A 23,702-nucleotide genomic window follows, 5' to 3' on the forward strand; every position below is an offset into this window, starting at 1 on the left:
CCCCAGTTAATTCCTTGGGCAGCTGGGGATAGGGAACCTGAAATGACCCTATCCTATAGCAATACTGACGAATATCTTGTATATCATCATAGAACCTTCATCTGGTGATGGATGGAGATAGAGACAGAGACCCACACTGGAGCACTGGACTGAGCTCCCAAGGTCCCAATGAGGAGCAGAAGGAGGGAGAACATGAGCAAAGAAGTCCGGACCACAAGGGGTGCACCCACCCACTGAGACAGTGGAGCTGATCTACTGGGAGCTCACCAAGGCCAGCTGGACTGTGACTGAAAAAGCATGGGATAAAACTGGACTCTCTGAATATGGCGAACAAAGAGAGCTGATGAGATGCCAAGGACAATGGCAAGGGGTTTTGATCCTACGTAATGTGCTGGCTTTGTGGGAGCCTAGAGAGTTTGGATGTTCACCTTCCTAGATATGGACTGAGGGGGGAGGACCTAGGACTTACCACAGGGCAGGGAACCCTGACTGCTCTTTGGACTGGAGAGGGAGGGGGAAAGGAGTGGGGGGAGGGGGAGAAGGGTGGGAGGAGGGGGAGAAGGGTTGTAGGAGGGGGAGGGAAATGGGAGGCTGGGAGGAGGTGGAAACTTGTTTTTTTTTCTCATTTTCTCAATAAAAAAAAAAGATTTTTAAAAAAAAACCCAGTGCCATTGTCCTTGGCTTCTCAGCAGCCCGCATCGTCTGCCATATTCAGAGTCCGGTTTTATCCCCTGCTTTTTCAGTCACAGTCCAGCTGGCCTTGGTGAGGTCCCAATAGATCAGCCCCACTGTCTTCGTGGGTTGGTGCACCCCTCTTGGTATGATTTCCTTGCTCATCTTCTCCCTCCTTCTGTTCCTCATTGGGACTTTGGGAGCTCAGTTTAGTACTCCAGTGTAGGTCTCTGTCTCTATCTCCATCCATCACCAGATGAATGTTCTATGGTGATATGCAAAATATTCATCAGTATGGTTATAGGATAGGATCATTTCAGGTTCCCTATCTTCAGCTGCCCCAGGAACTAACTGGGGACCTCGCCTTGAGCACCTGGAAGCCCCTCTAGGTCCAAGTCTCTTCCCAACCCTAAGATGGCTCCCTTAATTAAGATATGTGCTTCCCTGCTCCCCTATCCAACCTTCCTTTATCCCAATCATCCCGTTGCCCCAAGTTCTCCCCATCCTACCCTTCTCACTTTTCTCTCCCCATCTCCCCTTACCCCCCTCCCACCCAACCCTTAAGCCAAAACAGTCTTATATAATAAAGGAACATCTGGAGGCATTACCATCCCTGACTTCAAACTCTACTACAGAGCTACAGTATTGAAAACAGCTTGGTATTGGTATAAAAACAGAGAAGTCGACCAATGGAATAGTATAGAAGACCCAGATTTTAACCCACAAACCTATGAACACCTCATTTTCGATAAAGGAGCTAAAAGTATACAATGGAAGAAAGAGAGCATTTTCAACAAATGATGCTGGCACAACTGGATGTCAACCTGTAGAAGAATGAAAATTGACCCATATCTATCTCCATGCACAAAACTCAAGTCCAAATGGATCAAAGACCTCAATATCAGTCCAAGCACACTGAACCTGATAGAAGAGAAATTGGGAGGTACCCTACAACAGATGGGCACAGGCGATCGCTTCCTATGTATAACCCCAGCAGCACAGACATTAAGGGCAACATTGAATAAATGGGACCTACTGACATTTTTTAAAATTCTAATCCAACTTTTTGGGGTTTTCAATGGGTTTATTTTCCACAAAACACTTTATGACCTTATATCATAGTGTTCTTATTGTCATACGAAAGTTTTAAATTACCAATATGTATGTTTTCAACATCTGTGTATGAGTCAGCCATGCAATTATCAATATCAACTAGATTGTATTTGGCTCACAAATGAAGACACACTGCTCCAGTGTCAAAGATGCCTCCTCATGTCCTTCTGTCCTCCTGTGTCAACTGTGCTTGGTTTGAAATGTTTTCTACATGTTGGCACCACCACTGTGAGTTGACATGTGCACCTGACCTAATGAATAGGAGGTAGTATTTCCTTGTAGTCATCCACCTTAAACATCCTTATGTATCAAGGAAATACAAAGTAAATGTTCTTGTGGTTCCATTATCTCACCACACTCTAAATGGGTAAGATCAAACAAACAGATGGGAACAGAGACTGGAATTTGTGTGAAGAATTGAAACACTGTTTAACTGCTGGTCAGACTGGAAAACAATGCAGTTTCTATTGAAACCAATGTGGATGTCCTCAAAAAGGACAATGTGTGTGTGTGTGTGTGTGTGTGTGTGTGTGTGTGTGTCTATATATATATGTACATATCACATGACCCAGTATTACCTTTCTTGGGTAAATATCTAAATGATTCTATGTCCTAATCTAGAGATACCTACTCATCCATATTCATTGATATTTTTCATATTCTCTTGATATTAATCCTACCTTACATGTGTAGCTATTGAAGGCTTTCTCCATTCATAGGCTGCCTCCTTGGTAGATGAATTGTTTAACTTGATTTGCAGAAACATTTTATTTATTTATTCATTTATTATTAAGTTGTGTAATTTACAATTCCATGTATGTATTACACTGTGGTTATTCACCCCTTTTCCTCCTCTATAACCACATATCATCCCTACTTTTGCTTTTCCCAGATATGTGACTTTTGATTTTATTGTGTGACCCATTTAGTTTATCTAGGAACACCTGTGTGCCATTTAGATTGGGAGTGTCTACTGGAGGTTAGTAAAGTCACTAGTGTGCACCCAAATGAAAACACTTTCTTTGAGCCACTCAGTGGAAAATACTTAATCAGTAAGGGATAATCCCTCTCAGGCCCTCTTACTTTTCTTCCTGGGTGTTGACCTTTCTAGTGCAGACCCAGTATGGTCTTAAGAGTCATGATTATAATGCTGGGTATTGCCCTGAAGATGGCATATTGCTGCTCTTCTTGTCTTTTGAATCTAACATTTTTTCCATTGCTTTTTATGTAATTTTCTTTGAGGATTGCAGAGAAAAGTATGAAAGCCTTATTTAGGTCTGTACACTCAATTCTCATTTATTTTCAGTCATTTATGTGGCCTGTCTGTCATGTCTTCAGTATAGTCCTCTGGAATAGCAGTTATACTGATAGTAGTATAGTATTGATTATCTACGTGTATAAAAACAAATATTAGAAGGTGACTTTCTACTCTCTCAACATTGTCAAAATAACTAAACAACAAAATTAGGTCCCCCATCCAGGTATGGGTATCTGAATGGATTTACAATGTATAATTTCCAATCTTCCTGTAGAATAAACTCCAGATCCATTCCAAGTGGTTGTTACACTATTAATATTCTGTTACCATTACCCAAATGAACATATCTTAACTCACCTTTAGGATCATAGTTTGTAGAGATCACAGGTAGCTATGACCAGTGATGCCTTGTCTCATAATATCCTGTATAACATCTTTTAGTTCAGGAATGGTAGCCTACAGTGAAAAGGACTCCGGTACACTTACAGTTCTATTTCTCTATCATGAATCCAAAGCTTTTGATCTGTCCAGCAATAGCGCTTTGCCATCTACATATGGTGAAAAGTTAAAACCAGTAGCAAGATTCCGTCCTGTTAGGTGGGATGTAGGGACTAAATGACTGCTAGCAAAGGGGTTTTAATGTTTAATGGATAATGAAAGTGTGATACAAGTATATGATATAATGCTGATCAGCTTCAGTTGTCAAAATAAATGAAATTATAAAAAAAATCACCTAACTGTATTAGCCTGAAATAAAACTGCTCCAAGTAAGGTTACTCAGGTGCAGAAATACTAACATCAAATACTTTCTCATAGGTGAGTCATCCCTTCAAGTCCCTAATATAATATTCAAGATTCTGTAAGAGAAACAACTATTCTTAGCCACCGAGCCATCCTGCTAGTCAGCAGTCTCTGTTCCAATATACCCTTGAAGTAATGTTGTGATTGATGATTTTTTAAATCTCACAGATCATTATCTCACTCCGATTAACCCCATGCTGTCTCTTTTCTGATTTTCCTATCAAGTGTCTTGCTCATTCTCTCTCTCTTATCATCTCTGGTACTACATTAATTGGGATGGGATGATGTAATAAATCTACTTGTGGGGCAAGATCTCTTTACCTCAACAGGATATGGTAATACCTTAGAGTAAGAAGCACCAAGAGTGTATGTCTCCCATATAAAAGTTATATTGCCAACATCTCTTTGACTAAAGGCAAATTCTCTACTTCCCACAGAAGACTACCTGCTCTTGTTCCTTCGCACTTACATTTCAACTTGACATTAGTCTTATTTCAGGCACTTGCATCTATAATGACATACATTTCCAGGTTTGCGTGGAACAAGGTATATTCTCAGGGACAAGAGAAAGACAGCACTAATTTTATATTTCAAGTTGAAAGTGGAGATCCTGGCATGGAGATGCGAAGTGGACACAAAATGCCACCCTCAGCTGAGGAGATGCTGGCAATTGAGAACAGACAGGAGAAGAGAACGTTTGCACTAAGTATGAGACCCAGTGTGGATTAACCACAGTCCAGGAATAGACCCTCACTGGAAAAGTATTTGGGCAGCACAAAATGGACTTGAATAGGTGAAACAAGATAGAAAATATAATGGTGGGCAAGTAGGTATGAGGTCTTGGATATGAGAGGAGGTGAGGCAGGGGAATGAGCGTGATCAAATTACAATGTATGAAATCTTAGTGAACTAATAAAAATAACAAATAAAAAGGAAAAGAAAAAAGAAAGAAAGAAAACCTTCTTTCTACATTAATTTGTAAATAAAATATAAACAGCAGACATATGGATCCAAACACTGACCACGGAGAAAATAACATATTTCTGTGTATCTCTTCATTGTATATTTTCAATAACTAAAATGATGCCACTCACAGTAATGAGGAATATGGAATAGCTTAATACTAGGATGAACAATAATTTTTGGGTGCCCAGACACCAGGTAGTCCTTCAGGAGCATAGATCAGAATTTCAAGATACTTCCACTAAAAACGTTTCTGCCACAAGGGATGATATCTTATTTGAACATCTTCAAACTTTAACATGTTTACTGAAGAAAGGCTAGAAAGAAACGTGGGAATGGTTTTTGAACATTGTCACCTTGGGAAAATAGTTTTCTACAAAGTTCTAGGCTCCCCAAGCCTTACTACACCTTAATATTATAAGTGAGGTGGTAATTACAGGTCTGAAGGGAGGGGAAATCACAGAGTTACAGACAAATAGCCCAGGCACCAGCAGATTCAATGTAGCACACTTTCTGAACAGAAAGATCCTGGCACTCAGATCATCATCTTAATAAAGAGAAAGTGAGGGGAATTCCCAATGGCAGCCTTTCTGAGAGGCAGATTCTTAAGGAAAGGACCACGTGAAGCATCTGAGGAAATCATTGCTGACAGATCCAGGTCTCCAACACTTCCCGGTCTCCAGCAGAGAACTCCAAATACAGAGTCACACAGACAGCCCAGGTTAGTCTCAGGTAGGACACAACCAAATGAAGACTGAATGCTCAGAGAGAGTTGTGAGGATCAGGGCAGTAAAATTGGGTGGGAGGTGTCGATGGGTTGAAAGGTTAGAGCTGTTGATATGGTATATGTGCGGAATTGGCTAGAAAAATTAATTATTGAATAGGAATATGTATGTGAGAATATCAGCATTGAAGGATTGAACTAAGAATAATAGAAATGAATAACAGGACTGACGAAAAGATGTCCAAAGACAGACAGGAAGGAAACTCTCAAGGCGTGAGTTTAGATAGAACGAGAAACAGGATCTTAAATCTCAGTAAAACCGATTTTCCTAACTTAAAAGAATCCTTGATAGTGATCATTGAGGATTAACAAAAGTGATAATTGAACCCGATTTGAAGGTGATCAGTGCTGTTTTATAGTCAGTCAGATGCTCAGCTTCCATTCTGAGATCCCTAACCTCATTTTTCTGGGCGTAAGGCTGAATTTTAAGTTTCCCCAGACTTGTTTTAAACAGTATGAAGAACTGGAAAGATGCTTCTACTCTGTTTGAATCTCAGTCACTTTCAGATACTGGACACAAGATGCAGTCAGTAACAACAAAGATTCATGCAGGCTGAGAATAATGGTATCTGTGGTTAGTGGGTCGGGTTATTCCTAAGCTTTGAAGACAAAGTTTTAAAGAAAAAAATTCATGTATTTACCATGAGTTCCTACACTGACTTCTTGAAAGAACATTGCCTTTCTCCTTTTACCTCCTTTAAATCAGTCTCCCCTTTCTCACAAGTACACATTAGTAATGTGGGAACCAGATATGTGGGAACCAGTGGGAATGTCGAGGCACATGAGAAATGTTTGTGTTTTCTCAGTTTTGCATAGTATATATAATTGTAATAAATGATAATGTTTAGTAAGTATATATATATAATCTGATGACCATATAAAGTGTATCTCAGTTTTTTTAAATTTACAGTTCAGCATGTTATACCATGATAGTTTACATGCATATCCTTATGATTTTCAGTCAGCAATGTTAATTTATTGATAATAGTTTGAATGACTTTGATATTATTTGTCACTTGAATGAATCACCTCAACTCAGCAGAAGCTAATTTCTTTTTAATCTTATATTACATATTGATTTGAATGTTCTGGATTGTTTCATGTGTGTTTATTGAAAGATACATGTTGTAGATCTTATTAAACTTGTGTCCCTAACACAAATTCAAATGGGTTATTAGCAGAATAATGTGGAGACCAATGCACTTGGCATAAAAACTGCTTTGCATTTTCTTTCATGAATAATCTTTGGTTAATGTACCTAAAAAGCACTCACAACTGATGCATCCTATACAGTAAGTATTCACAAAGATTTAGAAAGCACTGAGAGCAAAAGAAATACATATGACCACTTATAAGTGAAAGGGAATGCTTAAGGACAAAAATTGGCATACAACAGGTTCATCTGAAGTTCTATGACGGATACGTTTCAGGAATGCCTCTGGAACCATTGTGCTATCTATTAGGAAGCAGCCAGGCTCAAGGAACCTCCTTAGCATTAATCAAGACTAAACTTACAAATGCTCACCATGTTGCTGCATATTTCTGCTTCCCTCGTCCTTCAAAATCAAGCTCATAGCAGGGAACTCTACATATATGGTGAGGAGTGGAAAATTTTTCTTCATTCTGTCTTCACAGTAGGGACTTGTACATTGCTAACCTTTTTTAAGCTCAAGTTTTTGACTAAGGAAAACATCTTATAAATATTCCTAGAGAGAAGTGTGGTCAGTGGAGGATGTTGAATTTCACACACAGACCATGCCTCATCTTCCATGCAAGAACCTGAGACTAAAACACCAGACCCAGACAAAATGGCGGACAGTGATGGGACCATGGGAATGATCTTCTTATCACAGACTGTACTTGGAGTTCTGGGCAATTTGTCTCTCCTCTACTCCTATCTGTTTCTTTACTTTTCCCAAAGCAGTTTAAGGCCCACAGACTGGGTTCTGATGCATTTGATTGTAGCAAATGTCTTAACTCTCCTATGTAAAGGAGTGCCCCAGACAATGGCAGGTTTTGGTTGGAAAGACTTCCTCAATGATTGTGAATGCAAAGGAGTTTTCTATATCCACAAAGTGGGCAGGAGTATGTCCTTTAGCAGTATCAGCTTCCTGAGTGTCTTCCAAGCCATCACTATCAGCCCTAATGACTCAAAGTGGGCACCACTTAAATGCAAAGCTCCCAAGTATGTTGTTGCCTGCATAAACCTTAGTTGGATTCTGAACCTTCTTATAAATACTGTTTTTATTATAAACATAAGTTCAAAACAGGGCAATAAAAGCATCACAATGCTAAAAGACTTTGGGTACTGTTCTTCTGTTAATATTGGGGAAATGGATGCAGTTCTGCATATGGTTTACCTGTCATTCCCTGACGTTATATGCATGTGGCTAATGCTGTGGGCCAGTGGCTCCATGGTGCTCATCCTGCATAGGCACAAGCGGAGTATGCAGCACATGTTTAGGAGCAAGGTCTCTCCTCAATTCTCACCACATACCAGAGCTACCCAAACCATCCTTCTGCTGATGAGCACCTTTATCTGCTTTTATCTGCTTTCCTCCATCTGTCAAGTCTGTTTGGCTCTCATTTATAATCCTTCCTGGTTCCTGGTGAATATGTCTCTTTTCATTGCTGGCTGTTTCCCAACTGTGAGTCCCTTCTTGCTTATGTGCCGTAACTCCCAAGTGAAGACACTTTGTTTTACTTGTGTCAGGAACAGAGCAGCCCCATGATTATTTATGGGAAACACACCATGCCTGCTTGTTTTCAAAGATCAGTACTATACTCAGTCATCCTCACTCACTCTTTGTACAATGATAAATAGTCTATGGGTACAATGAATGGCAAACTCACATGATTACATACCTGCATCCATATTTATTTCTGCTTTCCTATTACGATGTGTGTGGTTGCAATTCTGTTATTATATTTGTTCCAGGAACAAAATTGAACTTTGAAACGAAATTGTTTATTTGGGGATTTGCTACGTTCAATGAAGCAAAGTTAATATCCTATTCTGTGTACTGTTTATTCTATATTCATCTTGACATGTATTTAATTACCTATATATAGCACATTAAATATGATTATAAAGTCATACTTACCTAATTTATCATCTCTCAGAAAAGTATTCAATGTAAGCCGGGTCAAGTAATATGTTAGATTCCTTCTGTTCACAAGTGAAATATGCTTAGAAATTAAATAATATTTAAAGTGACTTTATTTCTTTTATTCATTAAAAAATGCTTTTAAGAGAATAGTCATCCAAGGTAATAAAATAATGACCATAGTTGTAAAGAATAGAAAGAAGTTATATTTACTTCCCTGTTATTGTTGATTTCTCTTTTCTAGATTTCTTTTTCCCTCCTCTAACCTCCTCTAACCTCCCATTCCCGACTTCATTTAACTATTCTAATTCCATTATTCCCCCTTTAAACTTGGCATCACAACATTCTGTCTCATCTACCTTAAAATACACCCTAATGGACATGTACCAATTTCTTGACCTCTACGGACATTCCAAATGAAACACAAAGTCTCTAAGTAACACTTGCTAATGGAAGAAAAAGACATTTTTGAGTTCCTGAGTCCAGATTTCTTCATTAAGAATCATTCTTAACAAGTCCACTCATTTCAAAGTGAATTTCATAACTAATTTTCTGAACATATGAATAATGTTCCATAGTGTAAGTATGCCACATTTTAGCTATTCATTGATCAGCTGATGGACATCTATGCTGTTTCCATTTTTTGGATTTTTTTTTTTAAGAAAACAAGAGAGTGGGGGGATAGGGCGCAACCTCTTCTCACCGCAGGACTGGGTGCCCGCCACCTGCACAACACAGAGGGCATGGGAGGCCATCCAGTTTAGTTCCTTTCGGAGGCATTTATTTTTTCGTTAATTTAGATATTTCGTTTCCTTTTTTTTTTTTCTCTGCTTTCGGCTTTTACCCCGGGGAATTACGAGGCCTGCTGCTGATCCTCGCAGTAACCTTTCCGGGTCTGATCTCCAGCCATCTTTGATTTCACACTACGGCCAGCCAGAGGGTGCCGGCCAGGACCCGCGTGGTGGGTGCATGGTCACCCCCGCCGAAAAGCACCCTCGCTCTTTAGTTTATTAATATTTTTGCACGGATCCCTTGGGTACCACTGCTCAGCACACGCCCGGGATGTGAAAGGGGCAGAGGTCCGACTGCGGTTGACTAGGCCGGGCCTCCGCGGGAGTTCAGGACAAACTGCCCTGAACTGAGGGCGAGCCCCTTTCCTGCTAGTCTCCACTAGGCCCTCGCCCCAACCCGCCGGACCGTCGCTGGAGAAATTGGGAACCTTGGGGAGGGAGGGGTCTCCCTGCTTCTCACATCAGATTCCAGTTCTCCGCGCTTGGTTGGTTGTGCACTGCAGCGGGAGACGCGCGCTCAACTGGACGCGTCACTTTTCCGGGAGTGTGATCCTACTTCCCCGCAACTTCCCGAGTTTATCAAGAGTTCAGTAACCCTCCACCCGGTTTTACTTTTACCCCTTCAGGTCAAATGGAAGGTCTAGGCAGAGGATGTGAGTTTTGGGGTGCTGGAGCATCCCATATTTTAGGGCCCTGCAGCTGAGGTGGACTCGTTCTGGCTTGGCTGTGTGTGAGTGGGGTGGAGGGGCGAGGAGAGGCTGAGTTGCCTGGTCCATTTGGAACAAAGGGTTAACCCTAACCCCTCCTGCTTCATCGGGAGAGAAGGGGCTCCTCACTCCTGGTCCCTAAGCTCTATTTGGGGTGAACGCATACTTAGTTATTTTCTCTTTCTTCTTTCTTTCTTTCTTTCTTTCTTTTCTTTTCTTTTCTTTTTCTTTTTTTTTTTTTTTTTTGTTTTGGTGGTTGGCTTTCTGGGGGGCTGGAAGTATAGCTTGCTACAGAAGGGCTTCCTGAAACCTCCACTGGCTGGTGTTGCGCTCAACCTGGCAGCGCCCTGAGGTCGCTAGGTGTGTGCTGCCACTGGGGTTTGGGAAGCATTTTCTGCTTTTTAAGCCGTTCGCCGGTGGTCGGAGCCCCCGCTAAGCGCTCTGGCGCCCTCTGGAGACCGATCATGTGCTGATCGGGTTACACACCTGGTCCTCCAGTGAACTCCCCAGGAAATGGCGATGAAGTGATGGAGGACAGAGCCCTGGTGAAGCGCCCCCTGTGGGAAGAGACTCACGTCTGCGAGAAGTGTGTTGAATTCTTCAGTTTCTCTGAGCTCATGGAACACAAGAAAACTTGCACTAAAAATCCTCCTGTCCTCATCATGAATGACAGTAAGGGGCCAGTGTCTTCAGAGGACTTCCCCAGAGCTGTCCTGAGCCACCAGCTGGACAGCCCAAGCAATAAGGACAGTCACCAGGACAACAGCGGCAACTCAGGGAACTCGAAGTAAAAGCTGGGTATCAACTCCATCTTGTACTTAAAGACAGAGACTGCCCTGCCACCTACACCCCAGGACATAAGCTATTTACTCAAAGGCAAAGTGGCCAACACCAATGTGACTCTGCTGGTTCTCTGTGGTACCAAGGTGGCAGTGAATCAGAGGGATGTGGAAGCCCCTGCAGTACCCGTGCCAGCTTCCCACAGCACCCTGTGGTCCTGGAGCAGATTCTGTGTCTGCAGCAGCAGCAGCAGCTCCAGCAGATCCAACTCACTGAACAAATCCGAGTCCAGGTGAACTTGTGGGCTACACATGCCCTCCACATCAGAGTGGGCGGGTGTGGACACTCTGAAGTTCTTAAGCAACCATGTGCCTCAGCAGGTGTCTGCTGCTGTGGCCCTGCTCAGCTAGAAATCCTCAAACCCGGCTCTGTCTCTAAATTCCTTGACAAGCCAAACAAACCAACCCATGTCAGTGTCTCCCCTACACCCAGCACTTGTCCTCGGGGTTTATGTCCTTCACCTTGAAGCCTAATGGGACTTGGATTCTCCCCAACTTTCTGTCTGGCCTCCTAAGCGCCCTGCTACCTCAGACCCCGGACTCTGTGCTTCTTCAGAGTCCCTTCTCTATTGTGGCACTCAACCCATTCAAGAAAGGAAAAGTGGAGCTCCCAAATATCTCTGCATCTGCATTGGATGTCACAGGTCAAGGACAAAGCCTTCCTAGGCAAGCACAAGTTTTGCACCAGCATCTCCTCAACATTTATCCAAGCCCAGTCCACCTGTGTCAAAGTTGAAGTTCCTGGCACCTTTGTGGGACCCTCCAGCGTGTCCTCAGGCGTGGCGCCTTTGCTAGCAGCACAGTCGTGCCTACAAGCTGAACAACACTGCTGTACACGTTGTGGAAAGAACTTCTCACCTTCAGCACCCTTCAGATCCATGAGCTGAAGCACACAGGCAAAGAGCCTTTTGTTTGCAACATCTGTGGGAGAGCCTTCACCACTAAAGGCAACCTGAAGGTACACTACATGACACATGGGGCCAATAATAACTCTGTCCGCCCGGGGAAGGAAGCTGGCCAGAGAGAACACTGTGGCTGTGCTATGCGCGGAGGGAAAGAGGGTGCCTGAGATATTTCCCAAGGAACTCCTGTCCCCTCGAGGTGAGTGTGAACCCTACCATGTGTATATCTGATGAAGACCAGTAAGATCTCTGTGATCCAAAGCGCAGGCATCCCCACTGTGCTGGTGTCCTTGGGGGCCAGCTTTCTGGTGAGCAAGACCACACAACTTCCAAGTTCTAAGACTCACAGTCGACTGTGGGCAGGAACGTGGAGACACCTGCTGTTTCTAATGGTATGTCTGTAAGTCCCTGTCACTGGCCTTCATCTTTGGAGGCCCCATCCCTGAGCCCTCCAAACCTTGACCCCTCCCCAGAAGAGGGTCAAGACAGCCAGCCAAAATCTTGACCACTCCCCCAGTCTATTTAAACTGCTCCCCAGAAAGTCCCCTTGTGGTCTCCCCGCCCCCATCCCCCATGCGATGGCCGCTTCCCGGTTTCCCCTTGGGGCCATCATGGGAGCTCTTAAGGTCATGGGAGCCCTTACCCATTGAGAGAAGTAGATGGTGGCAGGCTGGTAGGAGGCAAGAGCAGGCAAGAGGACGGATGGTATGATGTAGAATGTACTTCTGTATATGTGTTGCTTTTATTGATTAATAAATAAAGCTGTTTCTGCCAATGGCTCAGCAGAGTAAAGCCAGGAGGGAAATCCGAACACAGAGAAAGATAGCAGGCATAGTCGAGAAGACACCATGTAGTCACTGAAGGAGAAACATTATGTTTCACTATTGTTTAATTTAGGGCCTCAGAACTTTCTCACCTTTTTTGAGAGCATATGTCAGAGAACCTGAAGTTCATGAGTCCAGTTTGACGGGCTGGTCAGCCAGGTCCAGAGACACTCCTGTCTCCACCTCTGCTTCACTGTTATTACAAGCACATGATGCATTCATTGCAGCAACGTCATTCCAACTGCACACTGCTTTACTGTACTGTTACTACAGGTGTATGTCGCTTTGCTGCGCTGTTATTACAATTGCATGCTTTACTGTTATTACAACGGCATGATGCTTTACTGCACTACCTGCTCAGGTCAGGTGCTAGAGATCACACTCGAGTCTTAAGGCTTCCTCAGTAAACATTTTAGCAACTGAGCCATCTTTGCAGACCTGGGACCAATTAATCTTATAACTGAAATTTTGTATATGCTGACCAGTATTTCCTCTCACTCTTCAGTACCTGGGGTTTTTCACACTTTATTAGGATTCTAGAAATTAAGCTTTGGCAGATTCTGCGTGTCAGTGAAAATTTCTCTGTGTCTGGTTCGTATTAATTCACGCGATGCCCATCAGTTTCATCTCTATCATTATAGACAGGACTTTTATCTAAAGTTAGATAAAATACTCAACTGCTTATTATGAAAGGTTGCAGTTGTGCACTTCTCAAAGTCCTGCAGACTAATAGACCTATCTCATAAAAACACTGACAACTACAGTCAAGGTTTTAGTTTTTAATATACTCCAATGCCTTTAATGGAAGGGAGAAATGGAGAAAGTAGAGGTAGACTGTATCTGGAGCCTCAGCCAAATGTCCTTGCTCATGGACAAGGGTCTCCAGGATTCTCCTTGTGTGCTGAAAACTTCATGATTGAACATCTAAATCCCAGAAGGGTACTCTTCTCTGTTGTGAGCTGCTGTCAAAATTAAAGCTTAGTGAATTACATAGAAATGTTTTTATAAGCCATCCTGCTGACATTGCTTCTCCTGGAATGTTAGAATTTAGAATGCAACCAAAATTACAATCAATACAACTATTGCAAGTTGACCATAAGGGAAAAGATTAATGATTGGTGAAAATGAGCAGGGACCTCCAACATACACACTGTGAGCTCTTCCACGTTCTGCCCCATCTCTTCCCTCATTCACCTTTCATTCTACACAAGACAGGAGGGGATGCTCCTTCCAGTGCACAAAACTCAAGATGCAAGTGAACTGCAGCAGCCAGGTCTGTCCTTCCACATCCAATTTCAGCCCATAGGAAAGACAGTAAATATTCCATTAAGCTCTTAACTCAAACTCACAACTGTGGCAAGTATGTGTTTTCAGTGACAATTTATAAGAACAATATTTTTTGTCTCCCATGCAAAAAACAAACAAACAAACAAAAAACAAAAAAAACACCATAGGAGACTTTCAATTCAGTTTACATTTGACCATAAAGAAATGCTGGGGGTCAAACAGTAACTTACAATCTGGCCTTTACAATCACATTAATTTGCAAGCTCCATCTGTTCTTCTCTGCATAGTCACATCCTACAGTTTCTGATATTTCTCTATCTGTTAATTTTTGCCATGTACTAAAATTTCAAAAGCTCTTCCACACCCTTCTACACAAATATTAGCACACATGTTTTTTCTTATGACCTATCTAAATATCATTCTACTGTATTAAGTTTAAAATAAACTTAGTGAAATATTAAGCCCCTTCCTTTGCACCTAAGACCCTTCCTCAAAACTTTTCTTTCTCTTTTGCTGTGTGTTTTCTGCATGTACACCATGTACCTTTGCCCATTGCACATCATCACTCTCCTGCATGCAACTGACTACCCAACATTAACTTTCACATAGCCTTAAACTTTGTGAGCCAAACCCCAAAACTATAATAACAAACTTATATTATAGCCATCTCAGATAGATGTCATTTTGCCTGAATTTTTCATTTGTGATGACTCTCAAATCGTTTCTCTGCTATCATGGAGTTTGTATATCTCCCAGGTTGTCTGTGTTGCTTTAAAATGGTAAATTAGTTTTGGAATTTACAAACATCCATCTTTCAAAGAGGTTTTCCTAACATTTCCCTTGCTGTTTAGTTGCTATGGACTAGCAAGAGAAGCACATTATTCTGCTACCATGTTCTGTGATTATTTTTTTCTCCATCTCTGAAAATAGTGCTTCAAAAGACTTTAATTCTATAATTACAATCTATATTATTTTGAAAAAATATATGAATCAGAACTTCCTTTGCCTGAAATATGTAAATTTTTACCCTATAGATTTTTATTAATTTTTCATAATTTCATTGGTTTTACTGTTCCCTTCTCTCACTCAAACTCTTCCCATGATCACACTGCTCTTTCTCAAATTCATGGCTTTTTCTTGAAATATTTTTCTTGAAACATGTATGTGCAACATAAACACACACTACTCAGTTGACATAATGTTACCTGTATATATTTGATTTCCAAGCTGATGACTTGATATTTACCTTAGTTAGGGCTTACTATTGTTATGAGGAAACACCATGACCATGGAAACTCTTATAAAGAAAATATTTAATTGAGAGGGCTCTCTTACGATTTATAGGTTCAATCCATCATGGTGGGGACCACACCAGCATGCAGGCAGGCATGGTGCCGGAGAAATAGCCAAGTGTCCTACATCTTGCAGGCAACTGGAAGTCAACTGTCACTCTGAGTGATGCTTGAAAAAATACCTCAAAGCCTGCCCCATAGTGACACATGAACAACAGAAGGTGTGGCTCAGATTAAAGGTGTACCCTCCTGTTGTTGGAGACAGCTCATTCTATTGGTCACCTAGACCCGATATAACCACACAGAAACAATATTAATTAAAACACTGCTTGGCTTATTAGCTTATGAATATCTCTTACATCTTAAATTAACCCATTTCTATTATTTTATATTTTACCATGAAGGTCATGGTTTACCAGCAAGGTTCCAGCATTTGTCTCCTGTGGTGGCTACATGGTGTCTTACCGACTCCACCTACTTTCTCCCAGCATTCAGTTTAGTATTCCTGCCTAGCTCTATAGACCTATCACAGGCCAAAGCAACTTCTTTACTCATTAACCAATGAAAGCAACATATATACAAAAGGATTTCCCACATCATCTCCCCTTTTCTGTCTAAATAAAAAAAGAACGTTTTAACTTTATCATAGTAAAATTATATATTACAAAACAGGTATCAAGGAAGAATACAGTTACAATATTTATATCTATTTTTATCTTTTATTGTAACTAATAAAAACTTTAACTATATCTATTCTTCAACTCCTTCAAAGACTCCAGAAAGATATATTACCCAAGTAAATAGGAAGTACATTGTAAGCAACTTCCACAACTCTAGAATTGACAGAGATATTTCACTGCCTGGATAGTCACCCAAAGTTCTTCTGTATCATTGTAGCATACATCTTTAGACTACAGGCCCATAGTATCTGGCAGACTTTTCCATGAAGGAGGATCAGCCTCCTGGCCACAAATTGGCATGCCAACTGTGCCAGCTAAATCCACATAAAGCCTGAGAGAGTTTGGAAAGGAATTATAGAAACAAAGAAACAAAACAAAAAACAAAAAAACAAGCAAACAAATTTTAGCTGATTTTTTTTTCCGGATGGTCTCTGTTTGCTGGAGGTACACAGGGATGCTGTGGCTCCTTTAAGAGAGGTCTTCTTGATTATGTATTAGCAGTAAAAACACGAGGACATCTGAGGTTTTGAAATGGCAGTTTCCTGGTTTGAGCTCATTGCAGGAACAGCTCTAGCTCCTTCAGGAGGCAGAGTACTTCAGTGGGATCTATGAGTAGCAGGTTACAAATCGCTTAATGGTGACACAAACCCACTGCGACCTTGAAGCTGGGGCAATGTTCAAGGCTCTCAGAGGCAGTGAACATGCCTCCACCCTGTTGGACTTGGCAGAACCAACAGACAGTGCTTTCAGAGTTGGTCCTAGCCATGCCTGCTTAGCATTTAAAAGAAAAACAGTGCTTCTGCTCAAAAACTAATTATAAATATGCCTGTAATAAAAACAAATACAGATGAAAAATACCTCTAAATGAGTCACAGTGTTGGATATATGTGTATGGGCTTTGGAAAGAGAAGAAAAAAGTATAGAGAGTTATCAAAAGAAGTAAATAATTCTAAGAAAAAAGTCCTTAAAGAGAAAGAGAGAATACAGACAGATATAGATTGAAGGAGCAAAGAAAAATAAGCCACCTAAATATAGAATATACACAGAGAGTCTAGATTATGTATACTATTGTGTTTTCTTTGAATTTTTTTTTACTGTGAATGAGCTAAATACAGAAACATTTCATTGTATAGGCTGCTTGGCTAAACCAACATATATACATTAGGTATCTTGACTTCAAAATTTGGCTCTAAGGATGTGTTGCTTTGGAAAAGAAGTTCTGCTTTTGTTTCCACATAGGATGAAAACCTGTGAATTCCTTCCACACTATTGTGGTTTGATTGAACAAGATTCTCCAAAAGGGTCTCCATAAAACCCCCTAAATACTTTGCCCAACAAAAAGCAGGAAACAGTTTGGAGAGAACTATGCCCAAATTTGCAATATTGTTTACAAATGTTTATTACTTTTAAAGGGGAATATGCTATAGAGATGAACACTTTGCACTGGTATGAATCTTGGTTTATTGATATAAAAATTTAAGGTCAATTTTTATATGTATATTTCTGCTCTTTATTAAGGAATAGCTTTTTGTGCTGCTCATTTAAAAATGTAATGTATAATTCAGAAATACAGGTTAATAAATACTCACTTATAATAGTCAAGCTTGTAGTCATGTAAGTAAGGTTTTCTAGATGTACAGAGATATATTTCAGATAGATAATTATTCTTCAAACTTTTCAAAGACCTTCATAATATGGCATTTAAAATGTTTTCAGAACTTAGGACTTTTTATGACAATGAGACACGTCTGCTCCTGGCAGCACCCATCAATTCCTGGAGAATGTTGAGCACAGAAGATATTCCACTTGGAGCTTGTTTTCTTCTTGGCAAAACTGATCTTTGGGCAAAAAAATGCCCATGCCTTAATCACTGATGAAAATGCATGGTGCCCAGACAGTACAAGGAGAATGCAAGAAAATAGACTGTTAAACCTTGCCAAGACAGGGTAAGAGAGTTTTGAAATTTTTCCTGCCTCTGAAAATGATCTGTCAAGTTACTCTGGGCCTTAGCCAAAGTTGATTGCTCCAACACTGCAAATGATACTTTGAGTGATTGCTCAGGTATCCAGTTGTCTCTGTCATTTATTGCACATTTTGGAAGATGCTTGATTGCAGCCTATTTATTCAAGTAATATTATTTCCCTTCTCAGGTCTTTGATGGGGTTGAAGACTAGATAGTTGTAATTACTTTCCTCTCCTGACTTGTCCAAGCTCTTTCTAATATAAGACTTAGACTCCTTAGGATAGGATAATTATTGAAATATTTATTATATATTTCTTGTCTGATATTGTTTATACTATTAGTAATTCTAATTTTTATACTTGATATTTGTTCTTTTTATTTATTTATTTTTTCATTGAGAAAAGAAAGAAAAAAAAACAAGTTTCCACCTCCTCCCAGCCTCCCATTTCCCTCCCCCTCCTCCCAGCCTTCTTCCCCTCCTCCCACCCTTCTCCCCCTCCTCACACTCCTCTCCCCCTCCCTCTCCAGTGTAAAGAGCAGTCAGGGTTCTCTGCCCTGTGGTAAGTCCTAGGTCCTCCCCCCTCCGTCCATATCTAGGAAGGTGAACATCCAAACTGGCTATGCTCCCACAAAGCCAGCACATTAAGTAAGATCTAAACCCCGTGCCATTGTCCTTGGCGTCTCATCAGCCCTCATTGTTCACCATGTTCAGAGAGTCCAGTTTTAACCCATGCTTTTTCAGTGACAGTCCAGCAGGCCTTGGTGAGCTCCCAGTATATCAGCTCCACTGTCTCAGTGGGTGGGTGCACCCCTCGTGGTCCCGACTTCTTTGCTCATGTTCTCCCTCCTTCTGCTCCTCATTGGGACCTTGGGGGCTCAATCCAGTGCTCCAGTGTGGGTCTCTGTCTCTATCTCCATCCATCATCAGATGAAGGTTCTATGATGATATGCAAGATATTCGTCAGTATTGCTATAGGCTAGGGTCATTTCAAGTTCCCTACCCTCAGCTGCCCAAGGAACTAACTGGGGACATCGCCTTGGGCTCTTGGGAGTCACTCTAGGTTCAAGTCTCTTGCCAAACCTAAGGTGGTTCCCTTAACTAAGAATTGTGCTTCCGTGCTCCCCTATCCAACCTTCCTTTATCCCAATCCTCCTTTTTCCCCAAGTTCCCCCCTTCCTCCCCTTCTCCCTTTTCTCTCCCCATCTCCCCTTACCCCCAGCCCACCTCACCCCCAAGATCCCAATTTTCTCCCCGGCAATTTTGTCTACTTCCCATAGCCAAGAGGGTAACTATATGTTTTTCCTTTGGTTCACCTTCTTATTTAGCTTCTTTAGGATCACCAATTGTAGACTCCGTGACCCTTATTTATGGCTAGAAACCAATTATGAGTGAGTACATCCCATATTCATCTTTTTGGGTCTGGGTTACCTCACTCAGAATAGTGTTTTCTATTTCCATCCATTTGCATGCAAAATTCGAGAAGTCATTGTTTTTTACTGCAGCGTAGTACTCTAATGTGTAGATATTCCACACTTTCTTCATCCATTCTTCCATTGAGGGGCATCTAGGTTGTTTCCAGGTTCTGGCTATGATCATGGTTGAACAAATGCTCTTGTCATATGATAGGGCATCTCTTAGGTATATTCCCAGGAGTGGTATTGCTGGGTCCAGGGATAGGTTGATCCCGAATTTCCTGAGAAACCAAAACACTGATTTCCAAAGTGGTTGCACAATATTGCATTCCCACCAGCAATGGATGAGGGTACCCCTTCCTCCACAGCCTCTCCAGCAAAGGCTATCATTGGTGTTTTTGATTTTAGCCATTCTGACAGGTGTAAGATGATCTCTCAAAGTTGTTTTGATTTGCATTTCCCTGATCGCTAAGGAGGTTCAGCGTGACCTTAAGTGTCTTTTGGCCATTTGAACTTCCTCTGCTGAGAATTCTCTATTCAGTTCAGTGCCCCAATTTTTAATTGGGTTAATTAGCATTTTAAAGTGTAGTTTCCTGAGTTCTCTATGTATTTTGGAGATCAGACCTTTGTCTGTTGCTGGGTTGGTGAAGATCTTCTCCCAGTCAGTAGGTTGCCTTTTTGTCTTGGTGACAGTGTCCTTTGCTTTACAGAAGCTTCTCAGTTTTAGTAGGTCCCATTTATTCAATGTTGCCCTTAATGTTTGTGCTGTTGGGGTTACACACAGGAAGCAATCTCCTGTGCCCATCTGTTGTAGGGTATTTCCCACTTTCTCTTCTATTAGGTTCAATGTGTTCTGACTGATAGTGAGGTCTTTAATCCATTTGGACTTGAGTTTTGTGCATGGTGATAGATATGGGTCTATTTTCATTCTTCTACAGGTTGACATCCAGTTATGCCAGCACCATTTGTTGAAGATGCTTTCTTTCTTCCATTGTATACTTTTGGCTCCTTTATCAAAAATGAGGTGTTCATAGGTTTGTGGGTTAAAATTCGGGTCTTTTATACGATTCCATTGGTCGACTTCTCTGTTTTTATGCTGGTACCACACTGTTTTCATCACTGTAGCTCTGTAATAGAGTTTGAAGTCAGGAATGGTAATGCCTCCAGACAATCCTTTATTGTATAGGATTGTTTTGGCTATCCTGGGTTTTTTGTTTTTCCATATAAAGTTGATTATTGTCCTCTCAAGATCTGTGAAGAATTTTGATGGGACCTTGATGGGGATTGCATTGAATCTATAAATTGCCTTTGGTAGAATTGCCATTTTTACTATGTTGATCCTCCCAATCCAAGAGCAAGGGAGGTCCTTCCATTTTCTGGTATCCTCTTCAATTTCTTTCTTCAATGCTTTAAAGTTCTTGTCAAATAGATCTTTCACTTCCTTGGTTAGAGTTACCCCAAGATATTTTATGCTGTTTGTGGCTATCCTGAAAGGTGAAGCTTCTCTGATTTCCCTCTCTGCTTCCCTATCCTTTGTGTATAAGAGGGCGACTGATTTTTTGGAGTTGATCTTGTATCCTGCCACATTACTAAAGGTGTTTATCAGCTGTAAAAGTTCTTTGGTGGAGTTTTGGGGGTCGCTTATGTACACTAACATATCATCTGCAAATAACGAAATTTCACTTCTTCCTTTCCAATTAGAATCCCCTTGATCCCCTTATGTTGTCTTATTGCTATTGCTAGAACTTCAAGCACTATATTGAAGAGGTATGGTGAGAGTGGACAGCCTTGTCGTGTTCCTGAGTTTAGTGGGATGGCTTTGAATTTCTCTCCATTTAATTTGATGTTAGCTGTCGGCTTGCTGTATATAGCTTTTATTATATTTAGGTATGACCCTTGTATCCCTAATCTCTCCAATACTTTTATCATAAAGGGATGTTGAATTTTGTCAAATGCTTTTTCAGCATCTAATGAAATGATCATATGGTTTTTTTTCTTTCAGTTTATTTATATGATGGATTACATTGATAGATTTTCGTATGTTGAACCAGCCCTGCATCCCTGGGATGAAGCCTACTTGATCATAATGGATAATTTTTCGGATGTGTTCTTGGATTCGGTTTGCCAGTATTTTGTTGAGGATTTTTGCATCGATGTTCATGAGTGAGATTGGTCTATAATTCTCTTTCTTGGTTGATCTTTGTGTGGTTTTGGTATCAGAGTAACTGTAGCTTCATAAAAGGAATTTGGCAATGCCTCTTCTGTTTCTATATTGTGAAATATATTAAGGAGTATAGGTATTAGGTCTTCTTGGAAGTTCTGGTAGAATTCCGCATTGAAACCATCTGGTCCTGGGCTTTTTTTTGGTAGGGAGGTTTTTGATAACCTCTTCTAATTCTTCGCGACTAACAGGTCTATTTAGATTGTTCACCTGGTCCTGGTTTAACTTTGGCATATGGTATTTATCTAAAAAAGTGTCCATTTCCTTTACATTTTCCAGTTTTGTGGCATATAGGCTTTTGTAGTAAGCTCTAATGATTTTCTGAATTTCCTCTGTGTATGTGGTTATGTCCCCCTTTTCATTTCTGATCTTATTAATTTGCAAATTCGCTCTCTGCCAATTGATTAGTTTAGATAGGGGTTTGTCAATTTGTTGATTTTCTCCAGGAACCAGCTTTTTGTTTCGTTGATTCTTTGTATTGTTTTCTGTGTTTCTATTTTGTTGATTTCAGCCCTCAGTTTGATTATTTCCAGTCTTCTACTCCTCCTAGGTGAGTCTGCTTCTTTTTTTCTAGAGCTTTCAGGTGGGCTGTTAAGTCTCCAATGTGAGCTTTCTCTGTTTTCTTTAAGTGGGCACTTAGTGCTATGAACTTTCCTCTTAGGACTGGTTTCATAGTGTCCCATAAGTTCGAGTATGTTGTTTCTTTATTTTCATTGAATTCCAGGAAGACTTTAATTTCTTTCTTTATTTCTTCCTTAATCCAGGTATGGTTCAGTAGTTGACTGTTCAGTTTCCATGAATTTGTAGGCTTTCTGGGGGTAGCATTGTTGTTAAATTCTAACTTTAATCCTTGGTGATCTGATAAGATACATGTGGTTACTAATATTTTTTTGTAACTGTGGATGTTTGCTTTGTTACCGACTATGTGGTCGAATTTTGAGAAAGTTCCATGAGCTGCAGAGAAGAAGGTATATTCTTTCCTATTTGGGTGGAATGTTCTATAGATGTCTGTTAAGTCCATTTGATTCATTACCTCCATTAATTCTCTTATTTCTCTGTTAGGTTTTTGTCTGATTGACCTGTCCATTGGTGAGAGAGGAGTGTTGAAGTCTCCTACTATTAGTGTTTGCGGTTTGATGGGTGCCTTGAGTTTAGCAATGTTTCTTTTATGTACGTGGGTGCTTTTATATTAGGGGCATAGATGTTCAGGATTGAGACTTCATCCTGATGAACTGTTCCTGTTATGAGTATAAAATGCCCCTCTCCATCTCTTCTGATTGATTTAAGTTTGAAGTCAACTTTGTTAGAGATTAGTATGGCCACACCTGCTTGTTTCTTAGGTCCATTTGCTTGATAAGCCTTTTCCCAGGCCTTTACTCTGAGTAGGTGCCTGTCTTTGTGGTTGAGGTGTGTTTCTTGTAAACAGCATAATGTTGGAACCTGTTTTTTTTTTATCCAATCTCTTAGCCTGTGCCTTTTTATAGGTGAGTTGAGTCCATTGACATTAAGTGATATTAATGACCAGTGGTTGTTAACTCCGGTCACCTTTTTAGTCGTAGAGTTTGTGTGTTTCCCTTCTTTGATTTGTGTTGGTGAAGGGTCTCTAGATGTCTGAGTTATTGTGGCCATTGTTGGACTCCTTGGTTAGTGATTTTCCTTTTATTACTTTCTGTAAAGCTGGATTTGTGGATGTGTATTGTTTAATTTTGTTTTTATCCTGGAAAATTTTATTTTCTCCATTTTTAGTGAACAAAAGCTTGGCTGGGTATAGTAATCTGGGCTTGCATCCATGGTCTCTCAGTTTCTGCAGTACATCTATCCAGGACCTTCTGGCTTTCATGGTTTCCATGGAGAAGTCAGGTGTAAGTCTGATAGGTTTACCTTTATAAGTAATTTGGCCTTTTTCCTTTGCAGCTCTTAATATTCTTTCCTTATTCTGTATGCTTTGTGTTTTGATAATTATATGACGAGGGGATGTTTTTTTTTTTTGATCCAGCCTATTCGGTGTTCTGTATGCTTCTTGAACCTTCATATGTATATCTTTCTTTAGGTTGGGAAAGTTTTCTTCTATACTTTTATTAAATA

At 40.7% G+C, this 23,702-nt stretch overlaps 2 protein-coding genes across 2 annotated transcripts in view; both read left to right on the plus strand.

The window, feature by feature from the left end:
- LOC142832944 (uncharacterized) overlaps positions 1-23,702 on the plus strand; it is a 776,034-nt gene that overhangs the window by 63,543 nt on the left and 688,789 nt on the right. Inside the window, exon 6 of the mRNA XM_075943776.1 lies at positions 11,900-11,993. Coding sequence (XP_075799891.1) covers positions 11,900-11,993 — 94 coding nt within the window. The remainder of the gene's footprint in view (positions 1-11,899; positions 11,994-23,702) is intronic.
- LOC142837610 (vomeronasal type-1 receptor 4-like) lies at positions 7,400-11,771 on the plus strand. The gene is made up of 4 exons (XM_075952785.1): positions 7,400-8,264; positions 10,695-10,868; positions 11,123-11,268; positions 11,592-11,771. The coding sequence occupies exons 1-4, from the start codon at positions 7,400-7,402 to the stop codon at positions 11,769-11,771; spliced, it is 1,365 nt and encodes a 454-aa protein (XP_075808900.1).

Source organism: Microtus pennsylvanicus, chromosome 1 (genome assembly GCF_037038515.1).
Source record: "Microtus pennsylvanicus isolate mMicPen1 chromosome 1, mMicPen1.hap1, whole genome shotgun sequence".
Classification (NCBI taxonomy): domain Eukaryota; kingdom Metazoa; phylum Chordata; class Mammalia; order Rodentia; family Cricetidae; genus Microtus; species Microtus pennsylvanicus.

Coding starts and splice junctions, on each gene's coding strand:
- LOC142837610 (XM_075952785.1), top strand. CDS start 7,400: ATGGCGGACAGTGATGGGACCATGGGAATGATCTTCTTATCACAGACT. Junction 8,265..10,694: donor TCCCTTCTTGCTTATGTGCC/GTAACTCCCAAG, acceptor CTGGTCCTCCAG/TGAACTCCCCAGGAAATGGC. Junction 11,269..11,591: donor CTGAACAAATCCGAGTCCAG/GTGAACTTGTGG, acceptor GTGCTTCTTCAG/AGTCCCTTCTCTATTGTGGC.